The 16,444-nt window shown below is 34.4% G+C and overlaps 2 protein-coding genes across 4 annotated transcripts in view; one reads left to right on the top strand and one right to left on the bottom strand.

Moving 5' to 3' along the window:
- LOC147073612 (uncharacterized) overlaps positions 1 to 16,444 on the top strand; it is a 142,823-nt gene that overhangs the window by 26,067 nt on the left and 100,312 nt on the right. The gene's annotated exons all lie outside the window — the stretch shown is intronic.
- Positions 1 to 16,444, bottom strand: part of LOC147073613 (transforming growth factor beta-1-induced transcript 1 protein) — an 85,842-nt gene that overhangs the window by 6,506 nt on the left and 62,892 nt on the right. Inside the window, exons 2-3 of the mRNA XM_085944897.1 lie at positions 9,230 to 9,286; positions 5,079 to 5,249 (exon numbers count right to left, since the gene is read on the bottom strand). Coding sequence (XP_085801023.1) covers positions 5,079 to 5,249; positions 9,230 to 9,277 — 219 coding nt within the window. The 5' untranslated portion in view covers positions 9,278 to 9,286. The remainder of the gene's footprint in view (positions 1 to 5,078; positions 5,250 to 9,229; positions 9,287 to 16,444) is intronic.

Raw genomic sequence — 16,444 nt, 5'->3', positions numbered from 1 at the left:
TCAAAATGCAAAAATGTTCTTCAACCTTTTAACATCCGCGAAATATTTCGCAGACCGGTAGGTATAAGCAAGAAATAATAACCATTATAGATAGAATTTTGTTTATTAAATCTTATGTTTTAAAATTACAACTTTTGGTTCGTCTGCTGCTGCTTCTTTGTAAGCAAATTTGATATACGTTGTTGCAACATTGTTTCTGAGAGACGAAGCGCTGCATTAACATCCATTCGATTTCTCTGTTTGATTTTTATTACTGACATAGATGAAAAAATCTTTTCGCATAGTTAAATAGAAATCGAAAAAATTACCAATAATCTGATCTTTTTATAATTCAGAGATGAATATTCTTTATCAAGGGATATCCGAAATTGAGACAATGATTGCATTTTATGTCTGGACACCAGAGTGACATCAGAAGATAGCTCGATCGGCTTTTCTTTCTCACGAGGATCAAGTGCGCTTGATTTAATATCTTCCAAAAAGAGATTATTAATCCAGAGGTTAGAGGTCCGCCTTTACGTAGATCTTAATTTTCAGAGAAATATGTATTAAAGTTTTCAGCTAACGCTTTTAAAATGTTGGCTTATGATGTTGAATGACTTTCTGGTTAATATCAGCAGCATTCAAAAATTCTCCCAGCATTTCATCTTGTGCGAATTCCCCGAATCGTGTAGCGATAATATAGTCGGTTGATGGCATGGTGAAAGACTGGTAATAAATTCTTGCAGACCGGCGCCGGTCCGCGGACCACCGGTTGAAGAACACTGATCTAGATAACATATTGCTGTATTTTAAAACACTCAATGTGCGGTTTATCTTACATGCAAAATTTTGACAGTGGTGCCTCCAAACTGCTCCAAGTACTCGACATATTTAAATCCGTCACCGTTTTCGGATAGGTATGCATAAATGTGTTTTTATAATATATATATATAATATAATAATTATTGACCAGTGCACAATAGATTCACATTTTAACCAACTGAAGGGCACCACTCTACCTACTGCATTTCGATCTATTTTCTTAAAACATTTTCGAGCTCCAAAAATATTATATTTATCTATACGTACCAACAAATCTAAATTATAAAAACTTGATTATGCAAATTGACTTTGATTTAAGATGCCCATTTTTGACATGGTGTATGTGTCATTTTCTCATGCGTATATATTTTTGTAACTAGCTCAGTTTGTATGTACATACTATAGTCTGGCTAGACAGACAGTGGGCAAGTATTTACATTAGATTTTAAACTGCTCAATTAAAAAGATATATAAATGATTGGTAGAAACTAATCTTTTAGCGACATTGACATATTTTCATGAATATTTAAGTAAATCATGTAGGTTTTTATACTTATCAATTTCGACGTTTCTGTGCTCTGATCTGTGATCTTTTTCTTCTCTGGTAATATAGCCAGGGGTGGACGTTGTTTTGCGTGTCCGGAAACATGTACGCATGCAGTTCGCCGTATCACACGTCACCATGAAATGTTGTATCGGAAATATTATAATATGACCGTCCAACCTCTTTGGGTCGTGTAGTGCTGACATAAAATTCATGTCTAAATAAAACACGGTTCTTGTCGGTTTACACTTTACAGGAAGCCAGCAGCAAACAAATTTTGAAAATAGCCGATATACTGGATTACCTATTTGTAAGGTTATGTACTTTGTACTGTATTTTACGCCCACGGTGGCCGCGCGGCATAAGCGTTGGACTACAAAGCCGTGGGTCCCAGGTTCGAATCCTGGGTCTGGCAAGTACAAAAATTGTTTTTCAATTTGTGTGTGTCAGGGTATGGACCTAATAGGTTGAGCAAGTGGCTGACATCCATTTCTCGTAAAAAACAAAAATCTGTCAATACAAACCTCCACTCTGTGGAGGCCCATATGATCCTATCAGGATCGGACATGGTCGAAAAAAAAAAAAAAAAAAAGGTTATGTTAGGTTTGGTTTTCATTCTTGAATTCATGAATGTTTACAAAATCAGCAATGAAAATTGAATTAATGTTCATATTGAATCTAATAAAATTGGGGACCGTATAGTACCTATACGGTCATAAGAAAGCTCACGGCGAACTGTGCCACGGTGAAATGTTGTACGTACAATTTACATGTAACCGTTGTTTTGAGTTTCATCCACTCTCCGTCTCCAGACTATCATTCCTAGCGCGCCCAAGTCTCTTTGTTGGACATCATGCCATCGAAATCATGGTCTTGCAACATTGTTTTTCTGCAAGGCGTTTTATCGTTATGTACTTGTTATTCCATACATGTCATGCGGCCAGTTTACCGCAGACTAATCAAAGAGATTTCTCATGATTATAGGGACGATCCCATTCATCCATCCACACAGACTGGACCAAGGATATATCCCAATATTCTACGTTAAAATACGTGTAGCTTTTTAAGGATCACCGACAATTATTAATGTCCGTCGCCGAACCGTTCTACAAAACTGGTCTCAACAATGGTTTATGAAAGGCGAACTTTTCTTTTCCTTGATAATCGGTACATATAGAGACCATTAAACCCCATATTAGCGCATATAAATTATTTTTAATTTCATTATTCATAAAGCTTGTGATCGAGATTTCTCGTCTCGAGAAATAATAAAAAAATCAATTCTCATTTTTTCATGTTTTTTTTTTCAAAATTTCGAGATTCTTATATCTTGAGAAATCGTTAATGAGAATGTGAGGAATTTTTATATCAAAAAAAATACATTCGGAAGCAGCCTTGTCAACAAAACGAAAAAGATTGGACGGACTATTTTTTTTTTAACTAAATTTCTTAAACTTTCGGGTGGAATTGTTTTTCTTGCAAGAGTCAAAAAAGCTCACGGCTCTGATATTGAACAGAATTTCTTAAATTCGCGAGCAAATTGGCAAAATTTTTCTCGTATAAAATTTCTCGAGAAATCTCAAAAAATCAATAAACCAAACGGGACTTCTCGAGAATCGAAAAAAATGACAGATCACAAGCAATTATATTGTTATCGGTCACCTGTGACCCGAGGTAGGCAAACTTATCAACCGTACCAATGCATTCGTTGTTTAGTGTGAGGTGACCCTAAATTTTTTTTTTTAGCTTATTCGCTTTTGATTTCATTCTAACTGTTATTTATTGCAGAGAGAAAAAAAAACCTCGATGGCATCATTATGACATGACGTATCAATGTAGTTTGCTTCGATAAAGCATGACTCGAATTTTAATGAAATCGTAGACATATCTCATTAGTTAACTCCATTACTTCCCAATGCGTTGCCATTGTTCCCAGAATGGACGATTTTACACCTATGAGTGTAGTATTTTTATTGTTTATAATTACTAATGATCTATTATTAGGTTTTGGCGATTTATTATACGCTTATCGAGTGTTTATTATTGATACGGTTTGGGGTTTTTTACAAACACTTCAACTATTCATAATTATTTGTATGTTAATTTTTTTTATTGTGTTCCTTGAATTAATAGGTAGGCGATAGAGTTTTTACCTACTTCATTGTATTGATTTGTCTTATAAGCTAGAGTTAATAGTATTCGTTGTCAGTGTGTGTTTGCCTTTTGGTGAGTCTGCACAGTGCCTGAAAATGCCGAAAGGCGAAACCCGGGTCGCAAAAAAACTGCTCAAATGGAATAGTTCAAAACTTAAATCCATTAGAATTTTAAATTGTATGTGTTTTAAATTAATATAATATAATCTTGTCGTTTTTCAATCGACCGACTTTAAATCTTGTATCTACAGATAGACAACATCAGTCACTTCCCACGCCAGCCATTTGTCACGTGTTTTTGTTTTAAAATCTCGACTAATCCTATTCATTTCGGTATAACCACGTCATGACTCATGAGAGCGACTCCGAGTCTGAAAATATAATCCAACTAGTTCCGCTTAACTTGCAGCAAATCAGTGCTGCATATTTATATTTATTACTATCTCGACCATATGGTGATTATAGATCCCACATTACATTTATAAATTTCGTAAAAGCACTCTACAACTCGATAAATAAGGCAGGTGTTTTTAACTTGGTTTTACCGTCTATAGGTGGTGCGAAATAGCATTTTAGGGGAATGGGACAACCGGGCGCCAGGACAATTGGGCACCGCACTGTCGAATGAAACAAATAGACGTTCGTTACGATTTTATACATAAAGTATACGAGGAATTTTAATCAGTTTCTATCTACTACTTGGTAGTTTTAATTCATTTTGCTGGTAATACATATAATGTTTTTTATTGCGGATTTAATTATATAAAATAAAAGAACCTTCTCCTCGTTCGAACTTAAACATAATATGCACAATTGAATCATAATTTATACGTGTGCATATTTCAATTCTCACCAAGTACTTATTAAATAATAATAATATTAAATATAAATTTTAAAAGTAAGTAGGTACCTATAATTCACGAACGTCTATTTATTTTAGAATTTCTTTCTATGACGTGGCGCCCAGTTGTCCCGGCGCCGAATCGTCCTAGACCTCATTTCAGGGGGTGAAATTATTTATTACTTAGGTAAGTGCTGTATTCATAATGTTCTCATTAAATTTCTTTAATGGAGTTACACAACACAAAAAACACAATATATAGTAATCACTTAGGCCCGTTCCAGGGGCCGCTTGGGCTTGGGCTTGGCAAACCCGCTTGGGCTTTGTATTATGATTATGAACGCCCCAGAGCTAATGAGTCAACGCATAATTTCGCGTTATAAATTAGAACATAAAACTGGCTGCGGTAATAAAAACTATTGTATCGGCGGCTTGAGAATGTAGCGGCCGACGGAAAAGTGTACCGGACACGGATTGACTCATTAGCTCTGGGGCATTCATAAACATAAAACAAAGGCCTTTTTATTCAAATACAAAGGCCTACTTATTATATACGAGCGCGACACCGGTGTCCCGTCTGAAACGAGCCTTATTCCACTTAGTTCGATAATAAAATAAGAAGCGGTTGCATCCGCTTCAATGGTAAATAAAATTATTTATTGAAGATATTATGAACAATAATTAAGTAAAATAACATGGTATTAACAAATTAAATAGGTATAATATTGTATCTTACCCCCTTAATGGCTTGTCCACAAGCCTTGCACCTTTTGTGGAAGAGCCTGGAGTAGTCATCCATGCAGTACACCTTACCATCCTTCTGGTTGAACTCGCCAGTGATCGGCAACTTGCAATCGGCGCACGCGAAGTGCTGCGGATGCCACTGTTTTTCCAGGGCGGTTACCACCTGTTAGCAAGCGAACAAATAATTTCAAAACCGTATTATAATGCAATTGTATAAAAACTCTCCCTAACCGTGCAGCGGTGCTACAAAAGCGATCTACAGGTATCACATCTCGGGAGGCTCGAAACGTAGCGATGGATCAAGGGAGGTGGTGTGGTCGAGTGCTTCCCCTATGCTCCAATGAAGCGTGTGATTTCACGACTTTTTCTGTTGTCGAGATTCCAGAATTCTCGAATTCATGAATATTTATTTTCTCGTCAAATATTTTTATTTATTTGTAGTAGTTATAATTCATCCGGCTCAAGATTGAGAGTTAATTTTTTTTTAACTTTTCATGACATACAAATTTTCATTCCGGGGTGTTTTGTAAAACAATCATTAATACATTATAAATACTGTGTCTTCATAGATGAGGACATTTCTTGTATCAGTGTTGACTAGGGATTCCAATCCTGGGATCCCGAGCTATTTTCGATACCTATGAATCCCGGGATTGATAAACATAATCCCGAAACTTTCGGGATTGATTTTTTTATCAATTGGAAAATAAAATGAAAACGAAAATATAACAGAACAAATACTTTTTAACAACAAATAACTACATTAGAAATAAACTGAGTTTGAATAAAATTTGATTTATACCCATGTGTAAGTTGCCGATTCTTTTTATTTTTTCACATAAATCAATAAAAATTAGAAAGATTGGAAAAAACAATGCTTCGCACTATTAACAACGTAATTCCACCATGATCTCATACGTTTTACGGCAGTTTCATATTTGGCTGACTAATTAGATTTATGAAGCGAAAGGCCATAAGTACACCATGATTTGCTTTACTATTTAAAATCCCGCTAACCCATTCATTAAGTGTTTACTATAAGAAACAGCAATCTCATATTAAATTCACATTATTACTTATATTACAATATTATTTACTCTATCTACTCCATTAAACTTATGTATTTCCAAAATTGAACGTATACAATATTAACAATAAATGTCTTAAATAGTATAAATTATATTAGATTTATTTTTGACCGATGTTATTTGTAAATATAAAAATTTTATATTAACAATGGAAAAAAATGCCAATCCCGGGATTGTCAAATTGTAATCCCGAAATCCCGGGATCAGAATTTTGGCTCGGGATTGGATTCACTAGTGTTGACTAATTGATACGATATAAACCGGTGACATTTAGGTAGGTACATAATATTATTATTTTTAAAATTTAAATTCATATTTTAGTCGACACTGATGCCGAAACGTCCTTATTAGCATCTGTACACGTGCATGGATTTACTGGCGACAATAGAGCTTATTTTAAACTATCATGACAATAACTGTTTACACGTAAAAGTGCTGACTGTCACTCCAATTCATTCTTTAAGAGTGAGCGAGATGCGATGTTGTCATTTTATGGTAATATTTGACAGCTAATCAGTCAACCTGAAAATTCGTTTTTTTGCCGGCAGGTTCGCCACTATCGTTTTATTGCGCAGGCGCAGATCAAAAAAATCTTACTGTCACATGAAATATCGGAAGCTTCCAAAAAACTGCAGGATAATACATGTTTACCCATACATTTTGTTACTGTCGACAGTAAATCCATGCACGTGTAAACGGGGTACATCTATTACCATGCCCTGTTTATGATGTCTGTGTGTGTGTGCATATTAAAAAACAACATGCTAATTATTTTCCTACGCATGGTTCGCACCCAGTGCGAGACTAAATTTTTATACAGTCTGTCGATAGTCACTTGAATGCCCTCGATCAGCGTCATCGGCGTACATGACGTCGTAAACGACATAAACCAATATTTTTTTTATACAAGCAATAATAAGATTTTGTGTTGTTTAATACAACCGTTTAAAAAAAATCGGTTAGGTACATGTTCAAACACGCGCGTGAACATGATCTTACTCCCTACTTCAGTTTTAGTTTATAAATTTATGGCTACGGCCGTATGTTGTAGCTTAACCACTGGGGAATGCCAAAAGAAATGGCGTATTTGAAAAAACGCTACCTTATTCTTAGGTCAATAATTATCAAAAGCAATCATTATTCGTAGGATGTTTATCACACTTTAATGGTCAAAGACATAGCTTATAATTAGCATCTTTAGAATTATCTTCAAATGTGTTAATCTTGCCCATTTTTTGAATAATAAAATGCCTAATTCTTGTCAAATTTGGGATAACAGAGATTATCAATAAAATGTTTTATCGTAAATATTTCACTATAATAATGTCGACATAAATTATACTAATGGTTTTATAAATGCGTTTAAAAATTAATAAATGTAAAAAATCTTAACACCACTGCACATGCATATACTGAAATATGACTATATTCTAAAACATTAGAGCGAGAGGTTTAAAAGAATACTATTTTATGTAATAAAAATACTTTATGCAGTCATCAAATGTTTAAAATAAATATAAAGGATAATAAGGCTTCAAAATTATATAAATAGATTATCTACAACGTTTAAGGAATGTCCAGGATCATGGTTTGAAAATACAATAAAAGTTCCATTTTGACCTACGCTGAGCACGTCCGCGCTTTTGCAAAAGCGTTTATCAATTTTTTGACAATATGTTAAGATTTTTTTTCGATTGCAGCGCTGAGATCTGTTGCCTAACCGAATTTTCAACCTATTTTCGTGTCAGATGTCCGGTTCTATGCATTCAGCGAGTTATCTCGCTCTATAAAGCTATGACCAACAGGCCGCACATAAAAATTTCGCGAGTTATCTCATCTAACTTTAAACTCAAACTACTAGCTATTACTAAATTATAGTGTTTATATTAAACAGAAATGCTACGAAATAGTTGGTCGTGAAATTTAAGCTAATCCGAGACGACAATACGACGTAATCGTACATAAGCAAAATAGTCTTCTTCTTCTTCTTCGATGGCGCTACAGCTCATGTCTAGCCCTGGCCTTCTCGAGCCGGAACAGTCCTCCGCACGTCTTTTCCAGTTCTTGATTTTTAGCAGCTGGTTGGCATCTTTTGTAATGCTATCACCCCATCGTGTGCGTAGCTTTCCCACTGGCCTTTTCCCCCTGGGTTTGCTTCGAGGATCTTCTTCGGTATCCGTGACTCAGGCATGCGCTAGACATGGCCTGCCCAGTTTAACCTCTGGAGTTTTATGAAGGTGGAGAGTTTTAAATCTTGGTATAAGCGGTATAGTTCCGTGTTGTACCTAATTCTCCACTCCCCACCATCATTCATGGGTCCGTATATCCGCCTCAGGAACTTTCTTTCAAAGCAAAATAGTCTAATTATTATTATTATTGGTGTATAGCTTTTTACATTTGGATGGAGCTCCGGGGCTGGGCCCCCTATCTCCTTCATTTCTTGGTCGTTGATATGAAAGCTTTGGCTGTTAGTAGTATTAGTTAACAAGTGGTAGAACAGATGTACATGATGATAACAAAAATATTATCTTCCTCCGATGTCCGATTGTATCACCCGAGCATTATTTTATCTTTTATACATTACATCCCCCTAAAAAGTCAGGGGAGGAAAGTTCCTTCCGTCCGCGCAATAGCGACGGGCGGCAGGTTGCCCTTCATCTTTTTTTTTATCCTCGGGGAGGGGTCGAACATCAGTAATTGTCTTTATAAAGGTTGGTTTTTAAACAGAGGTTTAAGTCACTCGGGTTGAGGGAGTCTGTGGTAGGGATGTGAGGGGAACTATGGTGGCTTGTCGTCAAGGATCGCCCTCGGTCTCCTATAGACGTTATCTGTGTCGCTTTTTTCGTAGGTTGATAGGTTTAGGATGGTCGGGTTAGGGTGGCCTGTCATGGATTTGTAAAAATTTTCTGACAATTTCATGACGTGGTCGTGGATGGATTCTAAGTTGAGATCTCTGTGTAGCCTAGAACCGCGCACGAACCAAGGTGCGTTTGTGATAGTCTAATTATACATATATATGAGGAATATAATTAAAATAATAATGTTAAATTCTTACCTTTCCCGAAATCACCTCATGACAAACGTTGCACACAGAAGTACTCATTGTGAATGTCTGAAAATATAAAAGAAATAAAAAATTACTAACACGGTCGAAGATTTTCAATAAAATGATGTCGTATTTTCTATGACAAAAGCATTGAAACAAAATACTATTGTTGGTTTGGTTGACCCAACAACCGTAGTTCTGTTTACTAGTTAGCTCCTAGCAACCGAATTGTTTATTTTAGAATACTATTAGTGACTCTTTGGGATGCTAATTAAGTAGGTAATATGCCAATATGTATATTTGTTTAGTGTAATATGTATTTACTGTTTTATTCTAGAAGAAAACATAAATGTAGATAGGTACCTAAGTCATTATTGAAAATCGATACTAATGAAATATATTAGGCATTCAAAACATAGCTAAGTGCAAATAAGCCATAAAATGTATATACGAGTACCTTATTACACAAATAAAATAAAATAAAATAAAACAAGAATTCTTCTGATTGGCACACTTCCATCGAGATTGATTTCAGCAACCCATTTTTTGACTTTTGGAATCTTCACGCTATAAATATATTATATAAGTATCATGTCATGGCCCATGGGCAAATAGTGTAAAATCCCAAGATGCCAAAAGGTTAAATCCGGTTAGTAATATTTACGAAAAATATATTTGTTTATAAAGTCAATATCGATCATCTCAATAAAAGTATATACTTTTTTTATTCAACGAATAATTCACAAGATTTAAGAATGTAATATTCTAATTATTGAACATACATAATTTTGAAAACACTTCTGAGGAAATACATATACCTGCTGCTCTCGGGTTTCGTGCCCACGCACATAGACCACTATGCTAAAGATAAAGGTAAAGCGTTTTCAAAATTATGTAGTTATTATTGTATTAATACTATCGACCGAAGGTACTTGATGGAATTTGAATTTAAATTGTAATGGATTTAAGTTTTGTACTATTTCATTTAAGTCGTTTTTTGCGACCCGGGTTTCGCCTTGCGGCATCTTTAGGCATAAAAAATGACTCAAATGGAATAGTATAAAACTTAAATCAATTAGAATTTAGTATTATTGTGTTTAAAAACATCGAGTGTTACGTTGTTGGGCTTGAGTTTGGTTATGTTACATTGATGTTCTAACCCCCTTAACGAACAATCAAGTATGTTACATTCTTACCTAAATCTTGTGTAAATTCATTTAAGAAAAAATCATCAAGTGCAATTGCGTTAAAACTAAAACTTGGAGAGATTTTTATGCCCTCAGCGAATTAACGTTAGTGTTATTATTCCCTTGATTTTAAATTACAAAGATCGTCGTCACCATTAACAGAATTTGAACACCTCAGATGCATAATTGTTAGGAAATGTATGCATGAATATTAATTGTACCGGCAGCTTAATCGGTAAAGCTCACCGTTATCGGCCAGACTAACTAGAGTTTGATACATATTGTTTTTAGATTTTTTCCTAAATGATGTATGTTCAAAAAATAACGTTATATTCCTACATATTACATTTCAATATATTATTTGTCTTGATTTAACTGTATATCTGTAACGCACGAGAGAAAATATGGTGAAGTGTCTACGTTAACAGAACACATACACGTAAACGGAAAATCTAAATTTAAAAAATAAACTGAGACGAAAATAAAGGACTCGTTTATTTTAATCGGGTCGCGAAAGAAAACAAATCTTAGGACACTGTTATAATAGTTTGACAGATGCTTATCAACAGTGCAAGTACTAGGACATCGAGTATGATATTATAGAAAGTACTAAACGACAATTGTGACAGAGATTGATGGAAATGTATGAAAATGTCAATTTCTGAAGAAGAAAAAAAATTATGTTTTGACCTTAGCCACATTCAAGAATGGTGTCAGGTGGCACTGCCACCTGGTATTTTTATTTTTTGTTATCTGTTTGAATCCTGTTTCACGCATAACTAAATATGTAAGTAGGTATATTATGGTAAAAAGAAAACTGCTCCTAACACATTTGTTTTAATCATTTGACACTTGGCCAATGTCATATTGTGTGTCATGTTTTTTTTTATCATAGTATAGTATTTCATAGTATATGGTGTTAACTACACAAATATACGTCATATTACAAATATACTTTCCGTTAACCCGTGTAATCTATCCATCAATACAATTATCATATTAATACTGTCGTTATCATTGAGTATTGGATAATCTATGTATGGAGTCATCCATCGGTATCTGGATAGACTTACATTTTCACGTTGTCAACAACTAGTGCAGGTTCCCATAGACTTTTCGTATACATAATATGCGGAACGCATTCTGACAATTGGAATAGGTTTTAGGGGTCACCAGGATATATAATGTTGATGTTGCCAGGCGATATTAGTGGTCAATTTTTTTTTATTGATGTTTTAATTTTTTTTTTATTATAACCCACCAAAAATTGTTCTGAATTCTTCAATAAAACTAAGACCGAATCAGGGATTGATTGAAAATGCAATAATTGTACCATGCCATCGGCATGGTCGTAGAACGGTTCGTCCCATTTGAAAAAATAAAAATAGCGGGTAGTGCAATGTGATCAAAATTATCGATTCTTAGGATCCTCCATGGCTTAAATTATTTTATTTAGTAGCATTTTTTGTATAGAATCACCCAGATTGGTTTCTTTACTATATCTATGCATATGACATTAGTTTTAGTATTATGGTTAATCCAGAAACAGTGTAAGTTGCATATAGAGGTAGGTGAATAAATGAAATAACGATAACCACTAACCACACTAAGTACACATTTATTAAAAAAAAAAGAAACAGCAAGTCAAGTGTTCAAACTGCTTTAAGTAAAGTATCATGATCACAGTTTTTACAAACACTACTTACACATTTGCACAATGATATAAATGTCAAAGCCGATTTCTTATAACTACATGATAATGTACGGCAGTTAGAATTACATTTGCATGGTTAAACTAAATAATTTGTTAGAGGTTCATTCGTGATTAATTGCCTTGGATACAAATTATTTTCTCGTAACTCATAGCCAAGTTGTAGGCAATCAATAGGCTCAAATATTAGATCAGGTGAGCTTTTCCATAAATAAATTTGTGCTGACGCCTTTAAACATTGTAAATACAATGAATCATAATATGTGCATATCACTCTTGACAAATTTTAACTAAATCCAATATTTTGGGAAATAAATTGATATCGAAGTTCATCCGCTGTTGTTTTTTGTTTATAAATAAGTAAGTGCAAATTTTTTCCAGCTCTTGAAACCACTGTGGTCTCCAACAATCCATTTCATAAAGTTGAAAGTGCATCTTGAATAAAACTCATTAACGAGAGATGGTTACAGCTTGTTTTTTGTACCTATTCGACTAGTGGTGTCGCAGCTGGTTAAAGAATGTAATGCTGGCAAAATATTACAAATATTTTCGCCAAGAGATTCAGCTGCCAAATGGCATCCTAAAATACGGGATTTCTTCTGAGATCCCTCAAACCATAATCCATGGCAACCAATCGTTGCAAGTTTATTTCAGAAATAAATGCCTAAGATTAAAACATCTGTATCGGGACTGTAATAATCTCCAAATTTTGCATTCTTACAGCATGAAATATATGACAGAACATTCTAGAGTCTGCTTCTAAATGATTTTGATCTTAAATCAATGGCGTCAGTGTAAATTGATCCCTTCAATTTAAACCATAGTGTGTGATCGTCAAATCCACCATAAATGTACAGCTTACTTTCTTCGTTGATTTTTGCAAATGTGAGGCATTTTTGCAAATAAATTTAAAAACTGTAATTTATTTTGAGGGCTCACAAAAAAAATTTTCAATTAATCCACCACATCTAAGGGATAATCTCCAAGGCTTACATATTATAAGTATTTACACTGTTTAAGGGCTTCAGCACAAGTTTATTTAAGAAAAAACTCATCTCATCCACTATTGAGCCTATTGAGTAGTGTTTGTAAAAACTGTGATCATGATACTTTACTTAAAGCAGTTTGAACACTTGGCTTGTTGTTTCTTTTTTTTAATAAATGTGTACTTAATGTGGTTAGTGGTTATCGTTATTTCATTTATTCACCTACCTATATATGCAACCTACACTGTTTCTGGATTAACCATAATACTAAAACTAATGTCATATGCATAGATATAGTAAAGAAACCAATCTGGGTGATTTTATACAAAAATGCTACTAAATAAAATAATTTAAGCCAAGGAGGATCCTAAGAATCGATAATTTTGAACACATTGCATTACCCGCTATTTTTATTTTTTCAAATGGGACGAACCGTTCTACGACCATGCCGATGGCATGGTACAATTATTGCATTTTCAATCAATCCCCGATTCGGTCTTGGTTTTATTGAAGAATTCAGAATAATTTTTGGTGGGTTATAAGAAAAAAAATTAAAACTTCAATAAAAAAAAATGACCACTAATATCGCCTGGCAACATCGACATTATATATCTTGTTGACCCCTAAAACCTATTCCAATCGTCAGAATGCGTTCCGCATATTATGTATACGAGAAGTCCATGGGATACTGCACTAAACGTAACACTTATATTATTAAACCCGAGAGGTGTGTTGAATAACATAATTAAGTTGTCAGTCAAAGAAAAAACTAAATTCCGCCATATTGTTTTCGTAAACGATTCATTATAAATACTGATTTCCTACGGCTTAACAATATGATCTACTGCTTCTTCTTTTAATGTTTCCAACATTTTACAGGTCATGTGCTGCTCCATAGTTAAACTGTTTCCAGCTTTTACTTTTCGCTCGCCTAGGATTTTCTCTACGCATTCGTTCCATATTTTTTTCTGCGATCAGTGGCGGTTTTAGCTACGTGAGCATGGCCATGACTAGAGTTGGGTTTCGAAATTTTCAATCCCGAATCTCGAGAATAGAAATTTTTAACATCTCGGGAAATCCCGGATCTCGAGAATCTTTTCTCGGGATTTGGGATATCTTTATTATCAAATATTAATTGAAAAAACGATTTTCTATATGAAAAAGTGGACAGAAAACACAAAACGTTCAAAGACTGATCGGGGCATTTAACACAATTAAGCCAACGTCGACTCAAAATAAGCGCAATTTTTTGCAACATCAGGGAATTTTGTATCCTGCTTGCCGTGACTGCATGATAGCGATGACGGGACAGGTATTTTACTGTTATATACTATTAATAGTTTAGTACCCACGGTGGCCACGCGGCTTAAGCGTTGGACCATCACGCCGTGGGTCTCGGGTTCGAATCCTGAGTCTGGCAAGTACACATATTGTTTTTCAATTTATGTGTAAGTCAGGGTATGGACCTAATAGGTTGAGCAAGTGGCTGACATCCATTTCTCGTAAAAAACAAAATCTGTTAATACAAACCTCTACCCTGTGGAGGCCCATATGATCCTATTAGGATCGGACATGGTCAAAAAAAAAATCGTAAGCCATTGACAGTCTGTGTTTTGAAATTCCATTTTAATAAGTGGGTAATGTTTTTAATTAAGTATTTTGTTTTCCTACTTCTATTTTTTTGTCTTCTTACATACATATTTTTTTGGAATTTGTCTGTTTTTACACTGATTTTGGGATTTTTATAGGTTTTTTTTAAATTTCCCGATATCTCGAGAATTCCCGAGAATTCTTTTCTGGAAATCCCGAATCTCGAATCCCGCGGCGCTATTTTCCTTTGAAAGTATTAATATTAATAACGACGGGTCGCATTTTACTTGACTATCACAAAAGGCGGTCAATACTTCACAATGATGCCGAGTGCCAACAACTCAATAATTCAAGTGGATGTCTTTAAAAATATTAAAAAATACACGGAATATCCTTCATTTTACTTCACAGAACCCTGGTGCTCCAGGGGAAATACTGCTTTAGTATAATCACACTGTCCTTAACCTTAGCGCTAGGTAGGGGGGACCGTTAGAGATCCTGGCCTGGGGCCCGCTTCATGTCGTGAGGGCCATGACGTTTCTGATGGGTTTGAGCGTAATTGCAGAATAGTATTGAAACCAAATGACGCGATCTTGTGTAGCATTTGACCGAATGGTTATTTTATATGCATGTCACTAATTTTTTTTTCAGATACCTACAAAGTTTATTTTCTTGAGAGTAAGTGACGTTAGAATTCAATTGGAATAGATACTTTGACTTTAATGAACTAATAAAAAAAAATGATAATAATTAGGGTAAGCAGAATACCTACATTAGATCATTCTGATCACTCTTTGTGATTTATGAAACACCATATATCTAGGTACACTTTACTAATTTATTATTGAAAACGCATGCTCGAGATACGTAATTTCGTTGATTGCCTCGGCCCAAAATGTTACGTTTTTCAATTAAACCGTTCTACTTCTCGGGTCCACCAGTATTATATTATATTAGCAGTCATAGTCATATAAAGGTGTGCCAAAAATGTTTATTAACCATAATAAAACTAATAATCCTTATCATATATACAAAATTTGTTCATGAATATTAGTCAACATACATAATATATACTTTTTCTAATCGGCCATCGTTTTGTTTGAATAATATTTGCTGTTCAAATTAATAAAAATCACTTTTTCTTGTCGTATTTTTTTGTTTTTTTTTTCTTAGCACATGCGGGGGCTCCCCTAAAGCAGTGTTATTGAAACTATCTCCGGGGCGGACCGGTATAATTACACCCTCCAGTTGAGTGTTACCCAGCTTAGACATTTAAAAGAGTGTTATAAATACGTATAGTACGTACTAATTGTATTGACCTTTGAAGCCGCGCCATTACGTAATATCCAACACTATTACGATGTTATGTCTTAATTACACTCCAGTCTTGCAAAGATAAGTCTAGGTCAATTTTAAAACGTTATTCAGTGCAATTCCATAAAGATCTAGGAATTCTGATTTATCCAGAAGGAGCCAATTAAATTACTAAATTATAAAAACTTTTACGTCCTCCATTATGCGAGTACCTATATGCCGTAACATTATAAACGCTAGGCGCTTTTTATTTTACAACGTTTTTCTTAGCTCGTATTCTTATTTGTCCGGTACAAATCTTGCAATCGATTTTTAACTAACTTCCCGACTAGCTAGACATTTGAAACTTTTATAATATATCAGAACAGGATGCAAATGCATTTTTAATACTTTTAGCCATCTTTTAGTAGAATTGAATTAATTTTCAGTTAATTCT

This window comes from Rhyacophila brunnea, unplaced genomic scaffold, assembly GCF_057557595.1.
Source record: "Rhyacophila brunnea isolate RB1 unplaced genomic scaffold, BYU_Rbru_1.0 scaffold_17, whole genome shotgun sequence".
NCBI lineage: Eukaryota > Metazoa > Arthropoda > Insecta > Trichoptera > Rhyacophilidae > Rhyacophila > Rhyacophila brunnea.
Note: the sequence above shows the minus strand (reverse complement) of the source record. Positions and strands in the feature narration are given on the sequence as shown.